The 25,286-nt window shown below is 32.4% G+C and overlaps 4 protein-coding genes across 9 annotated transcripts in view; 3 read left to right on the plus strand and 1 right to left on the minus strand.

The window, feature by feature from the left end:
* Positions 1–3,146: 3,146 nt before the first annotated feature.
* Positions 3,147–7,254, minus strand: LOC102580842 (nucleobase-ascorbate transporter 4). Its single transcript, XM_006346226.2, has 14 exons — positions 7,017–7,254; positions 6,235–6,332; positions 5,961–6,137; positions 5,770–5,870; positions 5,591–5,666; positions 5,339–5,398; positions 4,996–5,180; positions 4,770–4,866; positions 4,518–4,604; positions 4,360–4,418; positions 4,081–4,172; positions 3,850–3,927; positions 3,604–3,764; positions 3,147–3,525 (listed from the first exon to the last, which is right to left on the minus strand). The coding sequence occupies exons 1-14, from the start codon at positions 7,108–7,110 to the stop codon at positions 3,307–3,309; spliced, it is 1,584 nt and encodes a 527-aa protein (XP_006346288.1). The 5' UTR covers positions 7,111–7,254; the 3' UTR covers positions 3,147–3,306.
* A 534-nt stretch (positions 7,255–7,788) lies between these two features.
* On the plus strand, positions 7,789–8,724 carry LOC102581398 (cysteine-rich and transmembrane domain-containing protein A-like). Its single transcript, XM_006346228.2, has 3 exons — positions 7,789–8,009; positions 8,130–8,322; positions 8,622–8,724. Exons 1-3 carry the CDS (start codon positions 7,961–7,963, stop codon positions 8,665–8,667), a joined length of 288 nt encoding a protein of 95 aa, XP_006346290.1. The 5' UTR covers positions 7,789–7,960; the 3' UTR covers positions 8,668–8,724.
* Positions 8,725–12,891: 4,167 nt separating this feature from the next.
* On the plus strand, positions 12,892–17,313 carry LOC102581727 (telomere repeat-binding factor 1). Of its 2 annotated transcripts, XM_006346229.2 has the most exons (7): positions 12,892–12,986; positions 14,179–14,359; positions 14,517–14,734; positions 15,044–15,128; positions 15,759–15,842; positions 16,079–16,429; positions 17,061–17,313. In XM_006346229.2, exons 2-7 carry the CDS (start codon positions 14,210–14,212, stop codon positions 17,073–17,075), a joined length of 903 nt encoding a protein of 300 aa, XP_006346291.1. In that variant the 5' UTR covers positions 12,892–12,986; positions 14,179–14,209; the 3' UTR covers positions 17,076–17,313. The 2 variants fall into 2 exon arrangements, with proteins under 2 accessions (XP_006346291.1, XP_006346292.1); XM_006346230.2 differs by lacking the exons at positions 12,892–12,986; positions 14,179–14,359 and adding an exon at positions 14,415–14,444.
* A 1,300-nt stretch (positions 17,314–18,613) lies between these two features.
* Positions 18,614–25,286, plus strand: part of LOC102582286 (myosin heavy chain, cardiac muscle isoform) — a 10,578-nt gene continuing 3,905 nt past the window's right edge. The window contains exons 1-14 of one of the 5 annotated variants that reach the window (XM_006346231.2): positions 18,614–18,731; positions 18,920–18,982; positions 19,907–20,000; positions 20,166–20,274; positions 20,364–20,402; positions 20,731–20,814; positions 21,152–21,213; positions 22,169–22,271; positions 22,496–22,648; positions 23,379–23,447; positions 23,575–23,631; positions 23,707–23,970; positions 24,675–24,758; positions 24,841–24,951. In XM_006346231.2, the coding sequence (XP_006346293.1) occupies positions 18,922–18,982; positions 19,907–20,000; positions 20,166–20,274; positions 20,364–20,402; positions 20,731–20,814; positions 21,152–21,213; positions 22,169–22,271; positions 22,496–22,648; positions 23,379–23,447; positions 23,575–23,631; positions 23,707–23,970; positions 24,675–24,758; positions 24,841–24,951 (1,290 nt within the window). In that variant the 5' untranslated portion in view covers positions 18,614–18,731; positions 18,920–18,921. Of the gene's footprint in view, positions 18,732–18,919; positions 18,983–19,906; positions 20,001–20,165; positions 20,280–20,363; positions 20,476–20,730; positions 20,815–21,151; positions 21,214–22,168; positions 22,272–22,495; positions 22,649–23,378; positions 23,448–23,574; positions 23,632–23,706; positions 23,971–24,674; positions 24,759–24,840; positions 24,952–25,286 lie in introns of those variants that run through there. The other 4 variants (XM_006346232.2, XM_006346233.2, XM_015308233.1 and 1 more) reach the window with 4 other exon arrangements.

Here is a 25,286-nt window from a genome sequence, read left to right on the forward strand (position 1 = left end):
CAAATGCTTATGTGGTGGCCTCTGCTTATTAGCTTTAGGATTTAGTCAAAGATTGATTAAACTCTCACTGCCCCAAAATCATGTGCTCTTCCTCATTGGATCACTCGTCAACCTTTCAACACACTAATTCAAATTTTATGCACCATAATTTTTTTTTTACCATTAAATGATGGTGACATGGTATGACAATTGTCACACCCTCAGTCTCATATAAGCTCAGATTAAATATATGATTTCTAGCCATGATTCTCCATTTAAACTCATCTCACGCCAGAAATATCTAGGTAAGTACGTTCCAAACGATGAGGATGCATCATGAAATTGATTATTATTATGTTAGCTATCAGCCTATCACAAATCTTTTTTTTTAAATCTAAACTTAAGATCGATAATATGAGCAAGTTCGTACGGACTTAATTAATGCGATCGGAAAAAATACCTCATGAGATGATGCAACCACATATTAAACTACATTGATAGTTCTATTTTTACAATGCATTGAACATAACTTAAATACAAATAAAAAAATACTAAAAACTTAAGATATGATTTGAAGTTTTAAACTATTTAGGGTGTGATTTGCACAAGTAGTAGAAGTAGCAGGTGCAAGTAGCAAAATGGACATTGATGATGAAATAATTGTGAAGGGGGCAGAGGGGCATTCATTAGAAAGGTGCCAATACCCTGTGTCCAATCCAGCTCATATATGGGCCTTCAATATTTATTTATAATTTGACAAATGTTTGTTTTTATTATACTTGGGTCCCATTTATTTCCTCCATTCTTTCAATTAACCCCTTTCTCTCAATCTCCATGTTAATTAGATGTATTTTCTTTTTATTATAGTACTAACATCAATCTTTTCATATGTAGGGTTTTGGGTGGAGGTCAAATCAAAAAATCATTGACCGTTCTCTTTAATCATTCTAGCAATTATATAATAAAGAGAAAACACTTTATTCTAGTTTTGTACTCTAGTTCTTTTTTGTTTAATCATTTTTAGAGTCTTCAATCATATATATTACTAGCAATTACAAAGAGAAAAAAAATGAATCTTGATTTGTTTTTACTTTTTATCCTTTTTTAAAGAGCAACTTTCACATATAACAAACATAAAAATCATATTTATATGTTATAGCTATAATTTGCATAATTGCGCTCCATAGCAAATTTTATGTTTGTTATGGAGCTTTTGATTTGTATAATTCGCTACAAACATTCAATTTTATACAAATTGTTCAGTTTTGTATAAATTCATTAATACATTGTAATTTGTATAATAAGATATGTATTTGTATAATTATAAGTGTATAGGACGAAAATATATGTATTTGTATTTGTATATACACTTTTCTCTTGTTTTATACAAACACAAACGCATTTTATACATTTTAACCCGAAATGTATAAAATGGTTAATTGTATACCGAATATGACTAATTGTATACCGAATTCGATGGCAAAAAAAGGGGATGTTTGCTGCGAATTACAATTAAAATAAACTATGGCTATATCATCTAATTTGAATTAATAATTTGCTATTTCATACAATTTTTCCTTTTTAAAATTCTTCTAGAGGTTGTTTGGTAGAAGGAATTAACAAGGGGTTTCTCATATAAAAATTAGGAATTGAATTTATTATGCGGTTGATCGAAGGGATTAGCAAGAACTACGATAAATTGTACACCACGTACCATCGTGAGATTATCTATTATATATAAAAGATGAGATAAATAACTCTAGCTATAATATTTCAATACGCTAATTTTATTGTGCAATCAATTTATTCCTCTAACCTAACCGCAAACAATAAAATGAACAATCCATACTTGAATTTTCAAATGCTACATGCCATTTGACAATACAATATTATTTTTGGAAAAAAGAAAACTGTCTTCAAACAATTATTTATTGAAAAAATTGCTTAATGAAGGATTTACTTTTGCTTAAGGAAAAAAATGAACACTATCAAAATAAAAAGAATGATCTAAACCGCCTAATTGAAAAACTTTAATGATCTTTTGCCATGAAACACTTCGCCATGTTTGACAAAAAAGAGACGAATTCAATTTTTTCTTATTCATATATAAAATAAAATAATAGAAGAAGATCTTGAATTTATATTGGATAATAATAAATAGAAATTATTGACAAAAATATGGGCTATCCCCTATCCAATAATTGGTTCATAATCTTTTATTATTACCATTAAATTAATTTTTATAGTGATTGAAGAAATTCCATCATCATTATGTATAATTGAGTATAACTAATATTATTAAAAGAGAAATTTTTCATATTGATAAAAATTTATCTATAGTTAATATTTACACTAAATTAATATAATTTTGTTAGTAATTAATTTTCTTCTAATATATACGAATAGTAATATTAGTATCACTAGTTTACTAACAATAATGAAAAGAAATTGAAGGATTAGTTGGCGCCGCCACGTGGATAGAGATGGGACCCAAAAACATAATACCCAAATGTGATCTTAAAAGATCCACAAGTTGTCGTTTAGCGGAGTACTCCGTACGGACACACACCTCTGGGCTTTTATTTGATTTGTTTGCAATCACTCAAAGCCCACCGTTCTTTTTTCTTTTCTTTTTCTTAATAATGCCTTGAATTTTTGTCTTCTTATATACACAATTAACCTATTAAAATCACTATAAAACTTAATAAAATATTGTTTACCCATGATGTTATTGACAAATTAATAATACTTTTTTTCTAAAATTTACATGGTAGGAAATTGGATAAAAAATAATAATTTACAAGTTTTAATTAAATATTGAAAATATTATAGTCAAAGAAAAGAAAGAAATGTTTTGAGTCCTAAACATTAACATTTGGGAAATCATTATGAGTCTTTTATAAATTGGAAATTAACTCAGCCATCTAATAAACGTGCTATTTCTCATATTCTTTAATTTATTTGTTGTGGACTGTTGAAACGGAGGTTAAATCATGTTATGAACAAATTGAAAAAGACAAAAGAGATTTGAAGCCCACGTTCAGATGGGCCCAGCTCCAACTCCAAATAGTCCACCAAGCCCATTTTACACTATTGTCAAAGGAGCAGAGATTAGTGCTCAGGAGGACGGACGATTATATTTTGACGAGCGTATATCAGAAATAATCTCTTGTTGAAAACTATGTATTCTGCTTGCACCAGTACATAAGCTAATCAACTATATAATTAGAATAGTTCTCAATAACATTAGGGGATTATACAAATGAAATGTCATTACTTCTGAGTATTTCGACAGATTTCTTCTCATTCTTAATTAATATCAATGTGTCATACTGAAGGAAAGTACTTGGAGAGTCCATAAGGGAGAGAATAAAACTCTTCACTCCGAGGATCTCGCCCATAGTACTTGAACTTAGCCCACCAATGCCTTCCACTGTCTTTCCTGGTTAAAGGATGCCTACGCGCCAGAGTGAGGTCTAAGAAGTAAGCTATAACTCCAGCCACTGTGGCGGGGGACGTGAAGATCACTTGCATAATCTGATCAAACTGCACATACTATAAATGGTAAATGCCAGAAATGCTACTTAAAGGTGGGTAAATTGTGACTTTGATGTATATACTAACCGTAGCTGAGCCAGATAGAACAGGACCGTGACCAGTGGTTATAACATAACCGTTGAAGTATTGTGGCACAGAAAGGCCCATGTAGATTGAGAAACCTAATATAAACTTAGTCCTATAGCTGTTGAGGTTGCAGAATTGTAGTAAATCAAAACCAGCAGCAGCTGCCTCATCCAATAAACACAACATATCAAAGACTTTATATAGGGAATATGAGAAATTAATTGCATGTTTAGAGACATCACTTACACATGAGGGCAAACAAGACACAATATAAAGCTCCAATGATCGGCAAAGGTATTGAAGCAAGAATAGCTCCAAATTTTCCTGTTTGTGATCAAAGAGAGGTGCAGCCATTACTCCCAACATTCATAAACATGAACAGCAATCACTCGGTAGAAGAAACTGAATTATTCGTTTCAAAACAAATAAACACACAAGAAATCAGCAAGATAAGCTATATAATACTATGAGTCTCACCTATCACAGAAAAGAAAAGCATAAATACTGCAGAGATTTGAATTACTCTTCTGCTTCCGACTCGTGTCAATGCTAAAAGACCTACATTTTCACTTCATAATTCGTAAGAGAAAAGCATTAGCAACACATGGTCAGGTAAAAAGAAGGTATCTGCAGATGCTCTTTCTTTAAAGATGGTTGTATCCAGAGAAAACAACTTAGCCTAGAATTTTGTATGAGGCATAGAACAAACTAAAATATCCTACTTTAAGCATTTCCTAAGGTAGATAGAAGTATTACACTGATACAGTTGATCCACTGGGGGTTCCCCATAAACCATTGATCAACGTACTTAATCCCTGGACATCAACAAAAGAAAAATCGCGTTTCACAGAGAATTATAGATCAAAGAAAGAACACGTAGTTAGAGAGGATGTCAATATGGTAAGTTTACTTACCAGCCATCCAGCACCACGGCTCAGCACGGAAGCTGGGCAAAATGTTGCACTTCCATATCTTGCAGCTGCAATAAATCCTCCGGTAGACTGACAAAAGAGTAGGAAAAAGGTTCTTCAGAAGGACAATATCAACACCAGGCTAAAAAATTCTCAATGTATTTTCGATTAGTTTTACTAGCAAGAGAGGAACTTGAATCATGTCAGCGAATAAATCCAGAATATTAGATTGAACATTGGCAACAAGATATAAACCTCAACGAGAGAAACGAAAACTGCAGCCATCATCATAAAGACATGTCCAGCATCAACATTGGGAATACCCCATTGCAATGGGTAAGGAAATCTTATCCTGCATTTCGATAAATGAATTCTTGAGAGTTGAAGCAGAAAGAAAAAGAATCTATCTAACATTAAAATTATAAAATCACTTATTCTATAACTTCCAGATATTTATCACTTTATTTAAGTGTGTACACACCATGAAGCTCCACTAACAAGCCCAGAGCGATCAACTCGGCAACTGAACTGAGTCTGTAGGGGTCTGTTCGTGTATGCACCTGCTACTGTGAGAAGAGCTGCAAATGCCCACACTATTCCAACTGATAACAAGACAGCGAATCGCTCAAATATGGGTAGCTTTAATTTCCACACATGAGGAATGAACTGCATAAACATTCATTAAGCACTTATCGGAAGACCAAAAACAAAAACAAAAAAACTAACGTCACCACAAATGATCTACATATCCATTCCTCTACTGCTTAATCTTTAACACATGCATCTCAGTACTGAACGCGATAACTATTAAGAATAACCCTTACTTGTGACAATAATATGAGTAGAACTAACTCCGGAAGTCCAATTTCAACACATTCTCCCAGCTGCCATCAAGCAAGAAAAAAGAACATTGAGCACATATCAAAAGTACGACTTGTGGTCTTAAAACTTGTCTTGACGTTTCTCTGTCTATAAGAGAAGTTTAAAGATAAATAATTTTATAAGTATAGAAAGGTGTCATTTTTCGTCTGAAACATGGAACTAAGGAAGTAGTAAACATCAGCCAAACTTCTTACAAGTGGAAAACCTTGCTCATATAGCCCAATGCCAACAAGCAACAGCAGTGGAGCCTTAGAAAGCGGACTCAAGAACCTACATTGTTAAACAACTGGAATCAAACACTCTCTTCTACGCGAATGCAATAACTACTAATATAATGCTCCAAATAATGTAATCCTTCAAAATGGGCCACGACCTTGTAACAATTCTCCAAATTCCAAGAAAACCAGCTAATACTGGAATAACTGATGCAATCATCAGAGCCCCCTGCATACTTCTCATCGATTGCTCAAACCTCTGAAGGAAATTATAAAAAAAAATCAGAAAAGATTTTATTTTTGGAGGCTAAAAGCAGAAAAATGAAGCAAGAAATTCGATTACTCCAACCTCACGAGGATCAAGGTATGCATTGTATCTATTGGATAATGCAATAAAAACGGCTGGAATTATGAATCTGAATGATCCACCTATCACCACTGGAAGCCGAGTTCCAAACCAAGATTGCAATAGAGTATTCACTCCCGCAACAAAGAGCAAAGTTTGTATCACTTGAGCTTTCTCAACCTGGAAGATAAAAACGAGAGTCAAATAGAATAGGCTGTACTACACTTGATAGCAACTGCTACTACTACTTCATAAAAAATAGTAGAAAAGTACTTACGTTTCCACCGCCCATTTGTGGGACAATGATGGTAGGAATGATGACAGAAGTGCCAAGCATTACTAAATAGTGTTGAAAACCCAATATAACGGCCTCAGCTGCATAATTCAAAGTAGAAAAATAAGAATTTATATATCAGGTCCCTCCAAGCATATAAGAGCATTTTGTACTCCTATAAACTTTGGGATCAAACATATGCTTGATGAAGTAGCATTGAGAATAACAAAGATCTCAACTGAAAATCTCATTTCTCTTGGTGATGAGTGAATCAATTAAAAATTATCAGTCATAAACTCGGAATTGAGTTGATTTCTCATATGCCTGGTCGAGAAAATCATCTTTCTTCTTGATTCCCATCAACAAAGAAAGTGATTTGATCAAAAAATTTGAAAACTATTTTCTCGTTCTTTAAAAAATGAGGAAATTGACTTCCCTAGTAGAATTGTAGGTAAACAAGTTCTACTAGCGACATTCCATACATTGATGGTATCCTCCATGACTCCAACACACCCCACACTACTTTCACATTGCTTCCCGTAAAAATTTGTCTAGATTATATATAAATTTTTTGTAGGATCATATTTTTTACTCACGTACTGAACACAAGATAATAAGTAAAAAACTTACTCATTTTCTTAAAAAGCGTGCATTTTCCAAAAAGATACTGAAAAACATTTTTCTTCGTACTGAACACACCCTGAACTAACTTTTGAGTCTTGAAAATCTCAACTTATGTGTATATTTATACTCAGAAATAAATTTAATTTGTTTTGAAAACGTACCCCAAGAAGGATTGCTGTTAATACAAATATCAACTCCGGGAAGTTGATCTTTCACTGGATGAGGCACAAATTCATCTTTCGCCTGTACTGTCATCTCTCTACCACTCTTATAATTAATATGTCTCTTACTAACCTCTTAATTATTTATTTTTCACACACACACATATATATATATACATTCAATATGCAAAAGAGTAAAGAAATGTATTTTACTAATACTAACTACAAATTTATTGACTTTAGGAGAAATCGTAGAAATTGAAGCAAAAGAACAGAAGAGTTTTTTTTATATAATTTGCATGGGAAGTAGAAAAAAGATAGATATGGTTAGTTAGAGATCGTTGAGACTAAAAGCCAACTACTATGTTTTAATTAGAAATTGATGTAGACCTTCTATCTGTTTATTCTATATATGAAAAAGTGAGTTAGCTACTCCAAGAAATTGTGTTAAGGGTTAGAAGATAAGCCTAACTAACACTCCACCCTCCATAAATGGATTTTACTTGAGATATAATTTTACCATATGATATGGTATAGCATGTAAATTTTTTTGTTTTATTTCAAAATATAAATATATCATTTTTGATGATATCATGGTGTGTAAGAAAATTATTTATACAAAATGTTGTAGTTTTGTATGTATAGTTGCTAAAAAAAATTACACGTGTTTAAATCTTTAAAATGATTTTCTAAAGAATAAAAAGGATAATTTAGTAATCTAACCACTACTAGGAGTAATTTGTTTTCACACACAAAAAAAATGCATCGATAATTTTCTCCATCTATTCAACAAATTAACCATGGAGAAAAAACATGAAAAGATGATCAACTTTTCAGAGTAAAATCAAGCCAATATATAGTTCTGCATTCTATTTATCTCAAGTCTCAAATGAAAGAAATCATATCTATCGTATAATTCCAAGAACATATATAATTAATTAATAATGAGTTATTATAATCAACCTCCTCCCGTTGGTGTACCTCCCCCTCAAGGTAACAAAATATTTCATTTGTTTTTCTATGAGTTATTTAATTATAATATTAATCTTGGAAATTAGATCTTAGGCGATATGAATTTGATTTATTTTGACGATTGTTGAAATAATTAATTAGGATATCCACCAAAGGATGCATATGGGTATCCTCCTCAAGGTTATCCTCCGCAAGGTTATCCTCCACAAGGCTATCCTTCTCCGCAAGGTTACCCTCCACACGGCTACCCTCCTCCTCCATACGGTGCCCCTCAATACGCCGCTCCACCACCACCTCAAAAAAATTCAGCCACCACCGGTGTCATGACGGGCTGGTATGACCTCATCTCTGAAAATTAATTTTTATGTTACGTTATACATGTGCATGCATGGGTGAGATCTGTAAATTCAAGTCTAGTTTTTGGACATATATATACCTAATATAATTTTCTGACAAAGATTGGTATGATTTGAGCTTTTTTTTTTGTACTTGGACATCGATCATGTAAAATTAGATATGATTTGAGTTGTTGATCAATATCAACATTTACCGTATTAGTATTCTCTAGCACTTTTTTCTCATAGAGAAAATTAAACTAATTATTAATCTTATGCTTTGTTAATGTTTTTGCAGTTTGGCTGCGGTTTGCTGTTGCTGCCTTTTAGATGCATGCTTTTAATGACAAAGTAAGATTGTTGTGAAGGAAAATGACATCCAGTAATGATCTACCTTTTTCCTTTTTGTTATGTACTCTTGACCTTTATAAATATTATTATGAAACTCCATTTGAGAACATGATTTTCATTTGGCTTAGTATATAATTCAATACGTTCAAGTGTATCTATTCAGAAAAGTATATCGAAGGTTATGTACATTTTAAGAGATCCTATTATCTTTGTGGATAATATGTATAATTATTAGTATTTGAGTTTGCTTTTATAAACTGATGGTAGAAATTAACCATGATAATTGAGTAGCATCCTTCTATCAAAACATGTTGATAAAAAGAACTTCTCTAAAATTCATATCACCATTATAAGAAGCTAAGGAATCGGATGATAACATTTTATGGAAAACTACATAAATGGGTCATAAAATTCAAAATAATTACAAGTTTATATCCAAATTCAAAGTAATTCCTGAAATACTCATTCTCTCGTAAAAAATTGTAGCCCATACCCCCATTCATTAAGGCTGATAATTTCGCTTAACTGATACTAAATCAGTATCATATACTACATTGGTATCATTAAGGTTGATAATTTCGCTTAACTCTGATTTAGTATCAGTTAAGCAAAAATTATCAGTCTTAATGATACCAATACAATTATGATACTGATTTAGTATCAGTTAAGCGAAATTAGTTGGGAATATATAATGTAACTAGTGTACTTGACCGCGCTTCGCGCGGTTAAAATAAAAGATTAAATATATTTTGAAATAATTAGTGTCATTACTTGACAAATATTTTATTAATAAATAATGCAATAAAAGAGAGGAATTAAGTTACGATTCTAATATGACCTATTCAAAGAAATTGCTAAAAAATTATTCTACAAATTGCTGATAAAAAAAAAAAGATGAAACATAAAAGTTGATATGAAAAACTTGAGCTAATTGATAATTCATTCATCATAGTTTCATACTAATTAAAGTAAATGATTTATAGGAATCTTATTATTAGTTCAATCACAATCTACTCCATCATAAATTACTCCTCATGTCCCATATTAGTTGATCACTATACTAAAAATAGTTGTCACATATTAGTTGATCACCTTAATAAATCAAGAAAACATTAATTGATTATTATTTTCATTACCTTGCAATTAATTCCTTTATAAAGTGTTTTGTAAAGTTTCAAAAAAGTTCTTAAGGGGTGAATTTGGTAAAAACTACCCACTTAATTATGATTTCTAAATATATGCGCATAAAAAAGAAAAGTCATCAACTAATATGGGACGGATGGAGTACATGATTTTCTATTTGTATAAATGACTTTATAATAAAAATAAATAAATAAAGATATATGATTTCTTAATATTTGCACATAAAGAGAAAAGTGATCAATTAATATGGGACAGACGGAGTACATGATTTTCTTTTTTATAAATGACTACATAATAAAAATAAATAAATAAAGATATATGATTTTTTGTTTATGATTTCTTAATATATATATGCGCGTAAAAAGAAAAGTGAACAACTAATATGTGACGAAGGGAGTACATGATTTTCTTTTTGTATAAATGACTATATAATAAAATAAATAATAGAGATATATTTGTGGTATATCATGATGAGAGAGAATACATGAATTATATTGAACCCGATCCGGCTTCTCTTCATTATATTTTTTCTCCATTTCATCAAGAGTATACATTTAGATGAAAGACATGTTCTATTTAATATTTATAGGTCAAGATTATATTACATTCCTAACCATAATTAAGTAAATAAAATTAGAAAAATACTCTTCAAAATTGGTAAAATTCCACAAATTTTGAAGATTCATTAATACGATTGATTTAATCTTAATTTTATATTATTCAAAATATCAAAATTGTTGAACATGAATTTAATATGTTTAATTAGCCTGATAAATAGTAATCTTTTGAAAAATATGTCTTATGATTCACATACATACGTAAAAGAAAAGGTAAAAGAATTTCTATTTTTTTAAAAGAAAAAATGATATTTTTTCATTGACACAGCAGCCTCCACATATTTAAATATCAATAATATAAGATTTATTTATTTTATCTCCAAACAGAGTAGCCTCCTATATTCAAATATTTAAAATATAAAAATATAAGATGATATTAATGTGTATCTAAATTTGTAGGAAATATTTATTTAATATAATCTTTAACTAATTATTTATGATTACGATTTTATTTATTTAATATAATTTTTACCTTTAAAATTTAAATAGGACATATATCTCTTATCGTAAATGTATACTTGATGAAATAGAGAGAAAAGATAATGGAGAGGGGAACTGAATCCTATTTAAACATATTTACTCGTTAGTTAATTAGTTAATAATTTTTAGAAAAGAAAGGTCAATAGTTAACATATTTAACAGATAAATAAAAATAGAAAAAAAATACAGAAGAAAAAGGGAAGAGATAGAACACATTAAGGAGGTCACTATTATATTAATTTTTTTGTTAATGAGACTATTCAAGGCTGCAAAAGTAATGGAGGTGTGTAGATACCATTTTTAAAAATGATTGACATTAGAATATCAATAATTTAGTAATCAACTACCTTCACAATACGAAAATATTATGTATTTACTCTACGCATGAATTAACATATGTTTCATAATAAAACAAAAAAATTACATATATTCGGAGGTAGAAACTTATAAGCAAACATGAAAAGATGAGGTGTATTGAAAGAGACCGTTACTCTCTTAATCAGATGTCTAGTCGAATCTTGAGTATGAAAACTCTTTAGTAGGAAGTGCTCGCTCCAAATGGAGCCTTGCGCATTGTGAATCCATATATAATCAAGCTACAATGTGGATACCAAATACAATATAAAAAACCAAAAAATATATAAATTATAAGAACATTATGTAACTTTGCATGATAACCAAAGTTCAAACGTTGTTCTCACCTTCACAATATTCCATAAAAATTGATATAATTTCCATGGCAAGATCTTTTCAAATCATTTTTGAAACTTTCCCTGCCAAATTAGACAATATAAAGTTAGACATCTCTTCTATTAACTATTAGAATAGTATTAGCAAATCAACAAACCCAAAGAAATTTATAAAGAGAAAGAAAAGATTAATGAAAATTAAATAATAAAGTATGATTTTATAGGACCTTAATATTTTGGCGGTTGAAAAGCATTAGTTCTGAATTTAGAATTGTAAATGATTTCTCTATTATTATAGCCTTAATTTGAGGAAACGGATGAGGGCTACTAATTACAATTAAGAATTGGAATTTTAAACGGTATCTTTTCCCTTTCTTAAAATTTAAACCCATTAATTATATAGCCTTAAATTGAGGAAATTAAACGGTAACAAATTAGAATCAATTTAGGTTTGAAAATAGGAAAAAAAATCCTCCAAAAATATGAGAAAATAGATAAATAGATTTCCTGATCATTGGGGCATGCCACATTAGCGGGCTGAAGATCCAGCTTTATATATATATATATATATATAGATTATTTAGTGGGATATAGATATAAAGGGATATATGTTTGTAAGTATTTTGCTTTTATGAGGATATATATTTGCTTAGTTTCCCAACATTCTATTCATAGTGAAATAATGTCTTCAATAGTAAAGCTTTAATATCAATTGCAAACTAAACTACCTTGAAGCTAATATTTTTAAAACTCATGATTCTCATTTAACTAAAGAGAGAAAGTAAGAATGGATTGTGGAAGTAGGTAGTGAAGCATTTACACAAGAAAAGTAATAAAGTAGAATTAGTATTTAGCTAAGCAATGGAAGTTTAATTTAAGACCCTTTCCAGAGGTTAAAGTTGTATGAAGAAGGTACCTTCCTACATAATTAATGATTATGATTATGCACGAGATAAGGTCAAAATTTGAAGTTTGTGGATTTTGAACTTAATAGGAGTAACTACTATCGAACCTATATCTTATTTTAGTTATTGAGTTCAACTATTTAATTACCCCTATATATATTAGGTAAAGTTTTGTACTACTACTTTATGTATAACGGTGATCTAATTCCAAAATAGTTTAAATATAATATGATTTCAACATAAAAAGGACTAAAAGTACATATTTTAATTAATTTATTGGCAAATGCGCTTCATTGAATATCACAGGGATCAAATCAAAATTTATAAATAATTGAGGGATCAAAATGTTACTACCTTTATTTTTTTATTTTACAGAAAAAAAAAAAAGGCATTCTGTCTAGAAATTCTGACGGAAAATATATAAAATGGAATATTCAAATTCTTAGGCTTTGATCGTTCTTTCTGCAGATCATATTTGGTAATTCTCGATCTCCTTCTCTTCTCCCATTCCCTCTCTTTCGATCAGTTTTTCTAATTGAATTGTAATTTTCTCCTCACAATTCTTAATTTATTTGACAAAACTAGGGTTTTCGATTTGTGTTATGAAAATCTATTATGTAAATGTATCATCTCGTTGATTATTGGCTAAAATTAAAGTTCCGATCTGTGATTTTCCATAATTCAGCTAAAACTTGATGTATTTTTGAAAATTTGTCCTCTTCTTTGTGACTGTGTTTGTGATTTTCCATAATTTGGCGTAAAGGTGATGTTTTCATGAATACTAGTGTTATTTGTGTTTTTGCATCGTTTGATTTCGCTATAGTACCTGGTTTGTTTGACGTAATTCATGAACTAGATTTTTGTTGAGATTTGTTTGAATTTATTTTTGTGATCAAGATTTTAGCTCAAATTTCTCTATTGAAATGGTTCTAGTATTTTATAGGCCATGTTTATTTGTTTGCCTATATATTTTAAAGTTATCCTAGGAATTGTTAAGCCTATACAAAAGGAATTAGGTTGCGGTATCCAGAGCAATGCACAAACAGAAGATGGAATATTTTCGTTGACAAAGTACTTGGAGGACTTTCAGAAGACATGATTATTGTTCCTTGAATTATATTTCTGAATCTCTGGAATTGTTATTACTCCCTCTGTCCCAATTTATATGACTCACTTTCCTTTTTTAGTCAGTCCTAAAAAGAATGACACATTTCTATATAAAGTAACAATCTAACTATAAAATATTTATTTTACCCTTAATGAAATGATTTACAGCTACACAAATTTCTATCATTCATTGTGGTACCACAAGTTTTTAAAAAGTCTTCCTTTCTTTCTTAAACTCCGTGCCAAGTCAAAGTACCTCATATAAAATGGGACGGAGGGAGTATATATTAACCCCTTGAACTATAGCCGATGCCTGTTGGGAGTGGTGATGACTCTTGAACTATAGCTCTGTGCATGAGCGACTATGGTGTATATGAGCACCAATTACATATTTCTTTGAAGGCGGTTTCAATATTTTGTATTATTCACTGTCGTTTGAATGAATAGCCAAGTGTTCATTATGTTGGGTTATGTTGCTTGGCCAGATACAAAATTCTAATTCTACATCTCAGTTTATGATCTTCTATTGAGTTTTTGACACATATTTATGGTTTTCTGATTAGGTTGTTCAAAGGATAACTTTTTAATACTTGGATGGGTGCACCTAAACAGAAGTGGACTCCAGACGAAGAAGCTGCTCTTAAAGCTGGGGTCCGTAAGCATGGACCAGGCAAATGGCGGACGATCCTCAAGGACCCAGAGTTTAGTGGAGTGTTGTACTCGCGTTCAAATGTAGATCTAAAGGTAGAATTTCCCTTTTTTCCATTTCTCTTAGGATAAATTTCTCTTTTGTTGAGAGGAAGCTTTGGTGTCATTCGAATTGATGAAGGTCACAATAACTTTTTTTTTCCTCTTAGCTATGTAAATATGCATGATATGTTAATTTGTCTTTGTTGTTCAGGACAAGTGGAGGAACATGAGTGTGATGGCCAACGGTTGTGGTTCTAGAGAGAAAGCAAGGTTGACTCTCAAAAGAATGAATCAAGCCCGTAAACAGGATGAGAGGTCTTTATCTGTCTCCACTGAGGCTAAAAGTGACGAGGAAATGACTGAAGCAAGGCTAGCTACTACTTCTAGTGATTCTCCACAGATTCGTGGGTCAAAAAGATCTATCATAAGGTTAAACCTTGCTCATTACTTGTTCCAGCATGACTCAAGTTGTAGCCTTGTACATTTGCTTGTGCTCATGGATTTAGTTAAATGTTGGCTTCTGCATGATCTCATACTTCTATAGTTCTAATTATTTTCACAGTCTACACATGTTATTTCCAAGTGATCATTCTTGTTTAGTTTTTAGCATTCTGACGATGGTAAATGGATAAAGGTTGTCCTACCCTTATCATAAGTTTGTTATGTTCCAGTTTTTGGTCTTACTTTTTGCTGGAAGGAAGACTATCTCTAAGTGTTGCTGCTTTACTACTATTATAGATTGGATAATCTTATAATGGAGGCTATAAGCAACTTGAAGGAGCCGGGTGGTTCCAACAAGACTACTATAGCAACGTACATAGAGGTACTCATCTTCTTGTTGAGCTTAATGTCCGAAAAAATAAGACAATTTAGAGCAGTACTGCTTAGTTAAATTGCCAATGTTCTTTCTTAGGGCCTCTAACACATTTTGGAATTTTGAAGTCTTGCTTGTTGTGCCATCAATAACATTCTGAATGGTGTTTGCTCTTGGTGCTTCTTGCTAATTCAAGTATGAGCTCTTCTGGAACTAATTTGTTATAGTTTTTAGCTCTTTCCTTGTACAGTTGTTTATGCTTTAATGTGTGGGGGGACACAAGTTTTTAAGCATTTGGCGTTCACAACAGTAGATCAACTGCATAAGATTGTAGGAATCTAATTTTGTCAACTACTTTATAAGTATAGATGGTTCCTGGTTTAGCTTCCTTTCCGTATGAACTGAATGCTACCTTCTATGATTGTAATATTAATATGATGGTGCTTTATTGACTATTTTTTCCTCTGTGCTTGATCTTAGTTCTCTACATTAATATATGGTTTCGAAAGTAAGGTGCCATGTGATAAACTTTAGATAATGCATGAGGTCCAAGATTCATCTAATTTCCTTTCCTGGCTAAGTGATAAATTATGGCTACTTATATCAGTCCATTATACTCAATACTTTTATATCTTGTAGGATCAATATTGGGCACCTACAAACTTTAAAAGGCTACTTTCAGCGAAACTGAAGTATTTAACTGCAACTGGGAGACTTATCAAGGTGATATTCAGTTTAGGGATTCATACTTCATTGCTGCTTATCTTGCCCTTAGCTTTGAGTGTGAAGCCAATATCAACTGGCAGATCCAAATTCATGAATGATGGCCAGTAGTTAGATTCATGCTGATTATGATATCAGTCTTTTTCTTTTGCAGATGAAAAAGAACATCATGAATGATGGTCAGTAGTTAGATTTTATGCTGATTATCATATTAAGGATGCCGTTTTCTTTTGCAGATGAAGCGAAAGTATAGAATAGCACCAACGCCGGTATTATCTGACAGAAGAAGAATTCCTTCCGTTCCTCTCTTGGAAAGCAGGCAGAGGATCTCCTCTAGGGTTGATCAGGATGATATAAACACACTCACTAAGGCTCAAGTAGATTTTGAGTTAACTATGATGAGGAGTATGACACCTCAAGAGGCAGCAGTAGCTGCTGCACGAGCTGTTGCAGAAGCAGAAGTAGCCATAGCAGAAGCTGAGGATGCTGCTAGAGATGCTGATGCTGCTGAAGCTGATGCTGAAGCTGCACAAGCCTTTGCAGAAGCTGCAATGAAAGCACTAGAAGGGAGAAGCACCCCAAGGATGGTAAGATATTTGTACAATGTCAGATCAATTACTTGGTTTTTCTTGGTTGCATCTTCCATTCTTCCAGTTCCCTTCTCTTTCTTTCTTTTCCTCGTAAGTGAGATAATTTTTCCTTTATCCTCATTCCTCAGGTGTTTTTAGTCAATGTCTAGGACTCAAGATCCCTCAATGAACTTGTACCTTTTTGTGTTTGTGGTTTCCCTTCAGCTTTGCTCAGATTATATTTATCGAAGTTTTGATAGATGTTGCTACTGAATTCTCCCTATTAAAACATTGAGTTTGATCCATTTATGGTATAAGTTTATTGATTAAAGAGCTGGAATGACTTAATCACATATCAGTTGACGGTTTAAAGTTCTCTCATTTCAACAATAAACAGACTCACAAGCATCTTTTATGTGTATGTTTATGTCATTCCTCTTCACTGCATGTTCTTGTAATTGTAAATTCGATATCATGAGGTTTTAGTATTACCTATCTAGTGGCAAGTCTTTTCCATTGTTAGTGAGGTAGTTTGCAGTTTGTCAATGTGCAGTAAATGTTATATTCTTTGTAATATGTTCAAGCAAACGCTTGTCATTAATCATTCCCTATTCCTTTTCTTACTGCTTCTTTCTCTGTAAATGCGCAGATAATCCATGCTTGATGGGATCTTCCAAAGTTGAGGCTCGATACTAAAGCTTTTCTGGATTTTTTCCAGTTTGTTATTTTTCAAATCTTTAGCCAACTACTTTTTGGCTTGTAAATTTGGTAAATAGTTGTGGAAATGTATAATACACTGTTTGTGATAGTAGATAGCATATTCATGGCCCCTCTTCACCAGCAGAACATGGGCACCTTCAACGGGAAAACTATAGAGTTTCAGACTTGTGAGTTGTGAACTGTACTCGTAGATGGAAACAGGGCTGAATTTCACCTACTTGTATTTCGAGTCTAAGTTCCTTCACAAGATTTGAACTAATGAGAAATAATTTATAATATGTAGGAAAATGTTTTCCAAGAAAATAAGTGGTTTCCTTTTTTTTTTTTGCGTGTGTTTGGTACGCAAGTAAAAAAAATGTTATTATATAATCTAAATAAACATTATGGGAAGTGGATATGGGTGAAGATGAGTTGTGTTAGAGGGTGAAGATGACTCAATCAATGTTACTTGTGGGACTTGGGTTGCCTCCTTCCAAGAAGTCATTTTCCTCATTTTAATGGTAATTTATTTTCCTAGAGAAAATAGTTTTCAAAAGTTTTAATTAATTGAACATCATGAACAAATTTAAAAATATTTTTCTAATCTTTAATTAATTAGTATTTCAATGAAGAAAATGTCATTTCTATAAGGTGTGTTCAGTCTAGCTTATACAATATTTAATTATTTTATTGGATAATTATTACGGAATGGGCTTTTAGAAAAGAATTATAAAGGGAAATAGATTTATTAGTTGTCTAGGTTAGAAAGGGAAAACAAAATCTAGTCAAAAGTATTTTTTTTAATCCCAAGGTAAGGATAAGCATACATAATCCTTCGACTAGAATTTTGTTTTTTGGTGTGTTTTAAGAGATTTAGGGTGTGTTTGATATAATGAAAAATATAAATAACTTTTTAATTTATTTTTTTGGTAATGATAATAAATAAAAAATATTATATATAATTTTAACAAACACTGTTAGGGGTGGCATGGGGGCTAGGCCTCTGGGGGTAAATGGGAATGGAGCTGGGGTGTGATTGATGTGGAGAAAATATTAAATATGAATAGAGAAAATTAAAGTGGAAGGATAAATTAGATAATCTCCGGACGGATTGTAAGCGGCTCACCTGAGAGAAATTTATGTTATTTTATTTTCATAATTTTTAAATACACAACATACTAAAAAGAAAAAGTAAGATAAATAAATGGTAAAAAAAAAGCTATTAAATGTGAATAATGGAAATTGAAGCCAAAAAGTAAATCGGACAATTTTCTGACCTCACGTTCCTTCTCATTTTATATTATATAAGAGAATTAAGAGAAAAATAATCACATTTTCCTAAATGACAAATTGTTTCCAAATAACGCCAGCACGAATTTTGTTGTCTCCAAATTATCAAATTCTTAAAATTTTTATAAATGGGCTGATAATACCTAAATTTCAATACTAATAAATTACTCCTAAAAAATAACATCGGAAAGACAATAAAATAAGTAGAATTTTATTTTAAAGAAGAAGCAATCATAAGTTTATATATACCGTCTCCGGCAGGAAAAGAGGAAAAAAATTAACAATCAGTTGTTGGGTTTCTAGGGTTCTCATTCGAATTGGAGCGTTCAAGGTTACTTTCTTGACCCCTTAATTTAATCTTTCCTCTAATTCATCAAAATCTTGGTTTCTTTATCCTTTCTCCATTTCCATAGAGGATTAAAATTTTGTTTATCACAACTTTTCGACGTAATTATAGTAGGAGAATGAATTATGATTCATACGTTCTTGTGGATGTCAAGATTTTCCATTTTTTTTCAGCCATGGATGGAAATTTGAACGATAATGCATCTTTACGTGCTCGGATCAAAGAATTGGAACGTGGTATGCTTACATGCTATGGTTTTTGTAATTCTTGAATTTGTATGTGTGTTATGGCCAGATTGGACTAACACAGTGTGGAATGTTCTTTCTTGATAAATATATAAAATTCCTTTACTAAATACCAGTTCTCCAAGTTGAGAAAAGAGTAGAAGTTGTGTTCTTGATTCATCTATCATTCTTGTCCAACTATCTATACAGCAAAGTAGTTTCTCCTGACAGCAAAACTCGAATTTAAATACTCCTAAAATTATTGAATGTTTATGCATTGCTTGTAAAATATAGGTTTAAAGGTGAATCATGCATGGGGATACAAGTACTCTATGCGATTAGTAAGGACATTTTTTCCCTATGGTTTTCTAAATGACGTGAGGGATTCGTCTAATCTTGAATGTAATCAGTTTTAATAAGGGGAATAGGTCCACATAGGCATGAAGCAACTGGCTGTTGTGGATGTACTATATTATTAGTATGAGTCAGACACTTCAGATAACGCCTTGCATCTGTCACATAAGGTGCTAGGCCTGAACAATTCAAGATTCAATAGGTGACCGACTCTGTTGAGTAATTGAGTGACCAAAAGAAGGGCTAAATTCAGCCCCTCCACGAAAATAGAGAGGATTTACAATTCCGCTAGCAAGTTCTCAACAGACATTAATGTGATTGCTACTTTTGATTACATGATACCAGCTTAACATTTTTATTGTTGAGCTGGTTTGGTGGACACCAGAATGGTTCTGTAGTGAAGAATGAATTAAATATGATGTTATCTACTCACACTTCTTCATTCGTGCTAATTTGTTTCGCGTTGTTATCCAAGTATGTTTTAATTGTGTTCTGAACCGTCCTCTTTTCTTTGCAGTGGTGTAACTGATTAATAAGTGAGAAAATTGTGTGCAATCTAATGTATTGTGGTTTCTTGTTTAGAGCGTGATGAATTGCATAAAGATATTGAACAGCTATGCATGCAACAAAGTGGACCTAGCTATATTGGGCTGCCTACTCATGTGCCTCTTCATAGGTTTAACTTTCTTATTCTTTTTTTCTTTTGGGAGTCAGGGGGAGCTAGTCATTTGTATGTTTAGGTTGTTTTCCTTGTTTATGTTCTCTCTCCTATTCTTGTGTTGAATTGAAGAAGGGATTTTTTGTTGTGACATTTTAAAATGGATTTTTTCTAACCAATTAGGATAGCTGGGTTGGAGCAGGAGACTGAAAACTTGAAAAAGAAACTAGCTGCTTGCACACGAGAAAATCAGAATCTTCAAGAAGAGCTTTCAGAAGCTTATCACATCAAAGTAAGGTTTACAACTACTCTTGTATGTCATTGCAGAACCTCTATGCTTAATCTTACAGATACACTTTTTTCTCTTCTTCACTTTGCTAGGGTCAACTGGCTAGTCTACACAGTGCAGAAGTTTCCAAGGTCTTCTCTTTGCTCTTCTCCCTTCCCTATACCCCGGAAAGGAGAGAGAAAGCATAAACATTAGGGTCTGGAGGTGCATCATGTGCTTGTTAATATATTTAATGTGTTACTTTTGAAGCTATCTTTTCTCTTTTATTTTGACTGTTAAAATGTTTCTGTTGGGGGATGTGACCCAAATTTCATTATAATTCTGGTTCTTGGAATGCTAAGAGCTTGCAACTCAGATGTTTTAGACGGTCATTGTTGGTGGATCTAGATCAATTAAATATCAGGAAGTGCATCATAGTCCAATTTATTATAACTTACTCCGTTTTCTATTTTACTCCAGAATATTGAAGCAGAAAAGCAGCTTAAGTTTTTTCAAGGCTGTGTTGCTGCTGCATTTTCTGAGCGGGACCATGCTGTAATGGAGGTTGTCAAGATTTCTTTTAATTCCCTCCTGAACCCCCCCCCCCCTACTGCACTCAAAAAATAAAAATAAAAAAGGGGGAATTGGAAAGGGAGAGAGAAGATGGTGTGATTAACACCCTTTACATATCTATTACTGCCTATCACTGTTGAAGAATCTTGATTTAAATGTTCTGGGAGAACCGGATTTTCGCAATTGATGCAGAGAGTTGTGTTTGAATTCAACAACTGTTTAAAATTCACTATTAAAGAACTTGTGAGCATGAGATTACATGTTTAGTTCATCCCTCACATAACTAATTCTTGGAGGCTTTTTTAAACATGCTCTATAAATGTTGCAGGCTGAAAAGGCTAAGGAAAAGGAGGAGCTAATGTCAAGAGGATTTCATGAACTTCAGCAGAGGTTTGATTGAATTTTTACATGTTAATAGGCATTTGATTTTGTCTTGCTCATAGTTCTAATGACATATTTCTCCTGTGGATAAACTAAGTATTACAATCATAAGCACCAAAGTCGCACCAGGAACAGTTTGAAAATATCTATTCTAAGCCCTAGTGTCCCATAAAATATGTACTTCTAATGTTTCTCTTCTAAACAACTTCCATGCTGTCAAATGGTTTACCTCCCATTTCACTCCATGGAACCGCCAATTGCATTAGGGGTCTTATCTTCAGAAAACCTTTTTGCTTATAATTGATAGGCCAGCTTTATCACCTTACCTTTTATAACAGCCAAAGAAAAGCACAAGAAGGCTCATAATAGTTGTGATAGCACACAAACTAACATTCTTAGGTTTTACCACATAAGTCCATATTGGCTGCAGATTAGATTCGACAATGTAGAATAAAAAAAAATGGATGTTGGTGTTTTTCACCTCCTACTGTAGTAGAGAAGCAATGGATTTTAGAACAGTGGAGTTAGCTTTTAATTCAGTGATTTAATTTAGTAGTGAGTAGGCTTTGGGTGTTAAAGTGGTGTATTCCCTAATTTCATGATTTTGGAACTCTTGCTCTTCTTTGATTCTTGCATTTGCCCACTCCTTCCATGGGCAATTGAGTGCAAAGGAAGTAACTTCTACAAGGATCTGAATAGTCAATATTTCTAAGAAGCAACTTCTTTTGAGTTGGACATTTTTATGATATGTTGATTTCTTTATCCATAAAAATTGTGATTTGGTGTTTAAGCTATTTAGTATTTTAAACTCTGCAGAACCTGACTTCATATTCATGAAGATGAATATGTTCGACCCATAGTATCCACATAAATTCCACTGCAGTATACAAAACTATGTAAAAACAATTCTGGGAATATATGCAGTGTAACATAATATTGCCCTTATTTTCCATCTCCGATGCAGGATTGAAGAGCTACACTGTGAATTACTTGAAGAGAAAATATTGACGGCTACTTTGCAGAGTGAGATGGACAGGGAAGAGAGGTTGGATGAGGCTTTCAAGGAGGTACTTAGTTCTGATGCCCTCCCTGTGAATCCATATGCATAATTGTTACAGAACTAAAATATATAAACAAAATTGTTTCATCTCTACATGTGTAACATTCCATTTATGCAAATTTTGGATCAAGGAAGCTCTCAAGAATTAAGAAAGAAACGATATATTATATTCCTTCATTACTGATAAATATCCACCCTTTCCAAGTTTGAAGATGTTGTTTTGTACAACAGATTGTTCACAAGTTCTATGAGATCAGACAGCAGTCATTGGAGGATATTGAAGAAGATGTGTCCTGGGAAGACAAATGTGGGTGCCTCCTGCATGATTTGTCTGAAATGTGGACTTTCAGCAATCCTGAGGAAACATCCACCTTGAAGTACATTGTGAGTTCCAGAAAGTTAGCAGTCTTAAAACTTGGACGTTATTGGTTATAACTGATGTTTTGTCTCAAATCACTTGAGCCGCTTTTCATTTTAGTCTATTACAAATTATTTCATCCATCTCCAAAATTACAAGTTTCCACTGCTAAAAATCAAACTACAAAGTGATGCTTGTTATCATTTTGAGCACATATTTCCATTCAGACTTCCTTGGTTCACAAAATCCTACTGTTATTAACACCAATTTTCAGGTTCCACTCCACTTTCTTCTCTTTATTACTTGCTGCTTAAGGAGATTAAGTAAAATGAGTATTTGTTTGATTCTGAATAATTAATTTGATGTTACCTTCTAGCTGAGCATTCATCTAGTTTAATGGCTACATTATCTATATGCTCAAGAATTCACCATTAAATGTTTATCATTAAAGTGAGCTGTTGTCCAACAAGGGGTGGCACTCATTGTGGTGGTGAGATGCTCTTTCATTTAATCAGGAGATGGAGAAGTGTGAGGATTGAAGAAAATATTTGCAAAATACTTGCATTACTTCAAAGGCTGGCTGTGGAAATAGCTCGTATTTGAGTGTGGGAAGTGTCATCCTAAATGCAAGGAATTTGGAATTCCCAAGTCACTATCAATTGTTTTTGTGGACTGTTTATTTCTTTAATTGTTCAAACTAATAAAAAAGAATTGTTCAAACTTATTATATGATCTTGACTAACTTTCCTCAGACAGAGTGCTCTGGAAGAACAAGTGGAGACACTACGAAAATCTTTGGATAATCTTCAGAACAAGCTACAAGTAGTATGTAGTTTCTCATCTGCTCTTTGTTCAATATTGCAGAAACTTATTGTTCTACTCTATTCTTAATTATTTGATTGTTCTCTTCTATCTCTTCTTTTTAAAATAAAAAACTTGTGTTGGTTTTCAGGGTCTTGAAATAGAAAATCACTTGAAGAAAAAAGTGCGCGCACTGGAAAAACAGAAAGTACGAATATTGTTTTTCTGAAATGGAATATAAGCACTAGTGTTTGTATTAATTACTGAAAGGACAAACGTGCAGATTCTTTCAGAAGAGAAGCTCAGGGCTCAAATATCGGCATTTCGCCACTATCATTCTCAGCATAAAATTAATATTACGAGCTTACTTGATGAGGGATTTTCTCATATTAAATCAGCTGTGAACATGGTGGAAGAAAAGCTCAAGGACTGCAGCATGAGTGAGAGAGACATAAATTCCTCTCAAGTAGATAATTTGAAGTTAAATGAACTTGAACGTCAAGATGTTCGGATAAACAATGAAGATGGTTCAGATTTGATCTTTAAGGTAATTAGTTCTTATTCTTACTGTAGACCTTTCTTTGTCGTTGTCTACATATCCAGCCTTCAATTTTATTTTGGTAGTGTTCTCTTCTAGGAGTTTTCTTGTCATAAAAAGGTTCTGTTGCACTCAAATTTCTCAGTTATGCACTAATAATGATGAAGATTCAACGGGCAAAAGCTATTCCTTTTTTTGAATGTGATGGTGATAATAACAAATGTATAACCCTTTAAAAAAAAGTATAACATGTTGATGGTGCAGATTTTATGCTCTGAGACCTATATTTGCCCTAGTATTGCTATGTGCTTGTACAAGCTGCCGCACATTTTTTGTGGTTAGAAGAAAAAGTTTAGCTTGTGGTCTTCTGTGTGTTTTGATGTCAAAGAGATACGATAAATACTATATTTTCAAGGAGATTTTGTAAGTTGTTTCTTGGATAAGGTTCTCTACTTCCTAAAATAGTTCTTGAAGAAGAAGACTTGTTCCCTTAGTGGATTCTCCCTTTTAACTCTGTAACTATGATTCTTAAAATCAACAAATGCTTCTGTTGATATCAGCAGTCACGTCGGAGGATGGGATACTTTGTTTATTACTATTTCAATCAGTTATATATGCTTTGCAATCTAATCTTAGCGAAAATGAACCATAGCTTCTGAACAAAATATGCTGTCAACATGTTTCTGAAGTTTCTCCATCTCTACCTGTTGCAGAGGAATCAGCCTAGCTTGACAACTACCATTGCTGTTGGAAATAGTGATGCTTCGAATGCCCTTGCTGTGGCACTAAATGAGAAGGTTTTGTAACTGTTGCAATAAAACAAAGCACTTTCAAATTGTAGATATGTGCTAATTTAATCAGTTTCTCTTTCCAATTCAGGTTGAAACTTTACTACTTCTCTCACAACAAGAAGAAAGACACTTGTTGGAGAGGAATGTCAATGCAGCTCTGCAGAAGAAAATTGAGGATCTCCAGAGGAAATTACTTCAAGTATTCCTCTGAGTGTTTGCTTCCTTTAGCGATCACTATCCCCCATCTATCACTTTAAGCTATCACTCGTCACTTTTATTTAAGAGAAAATACATAAAATCCCCCCTGAATTTGCAGCAAAACTTACTTTGGCACTTTTAACTTTACGGTTAATTATTCACCCCTCTAATCTCTTTTCAAGTGAATTAAAATACACCCAAATCGCTGTCATGGCAAGTCAAAAAAGTAACAGCGCGTTTATACGAAAAAATTAAAGAGAAAAAGAATAAGTGAGCCCAAATTATTTTCTTTTTAGCCAATAATCTTTTTTTTTCATCTTCTTCATACCCTCCCCC

This window comes from Solanum tuberosum, unplaced genomic scaffold, assembly GCF_000226075.1.
Source record: "Solanum tuberosum cultivar DM 1-3 516 R44 unplaced genomic scaffold, SolTub_3.0 scf00073, whole genome shotgun sequence".
Classification (NCBI taxonomy): domain Eukaryota; kingdom Viridiplantae; phylum Streptophyta; class Magnoliopsida; order Solanales; family Solanaceae; genus Solanum; species Solanum tuberosum.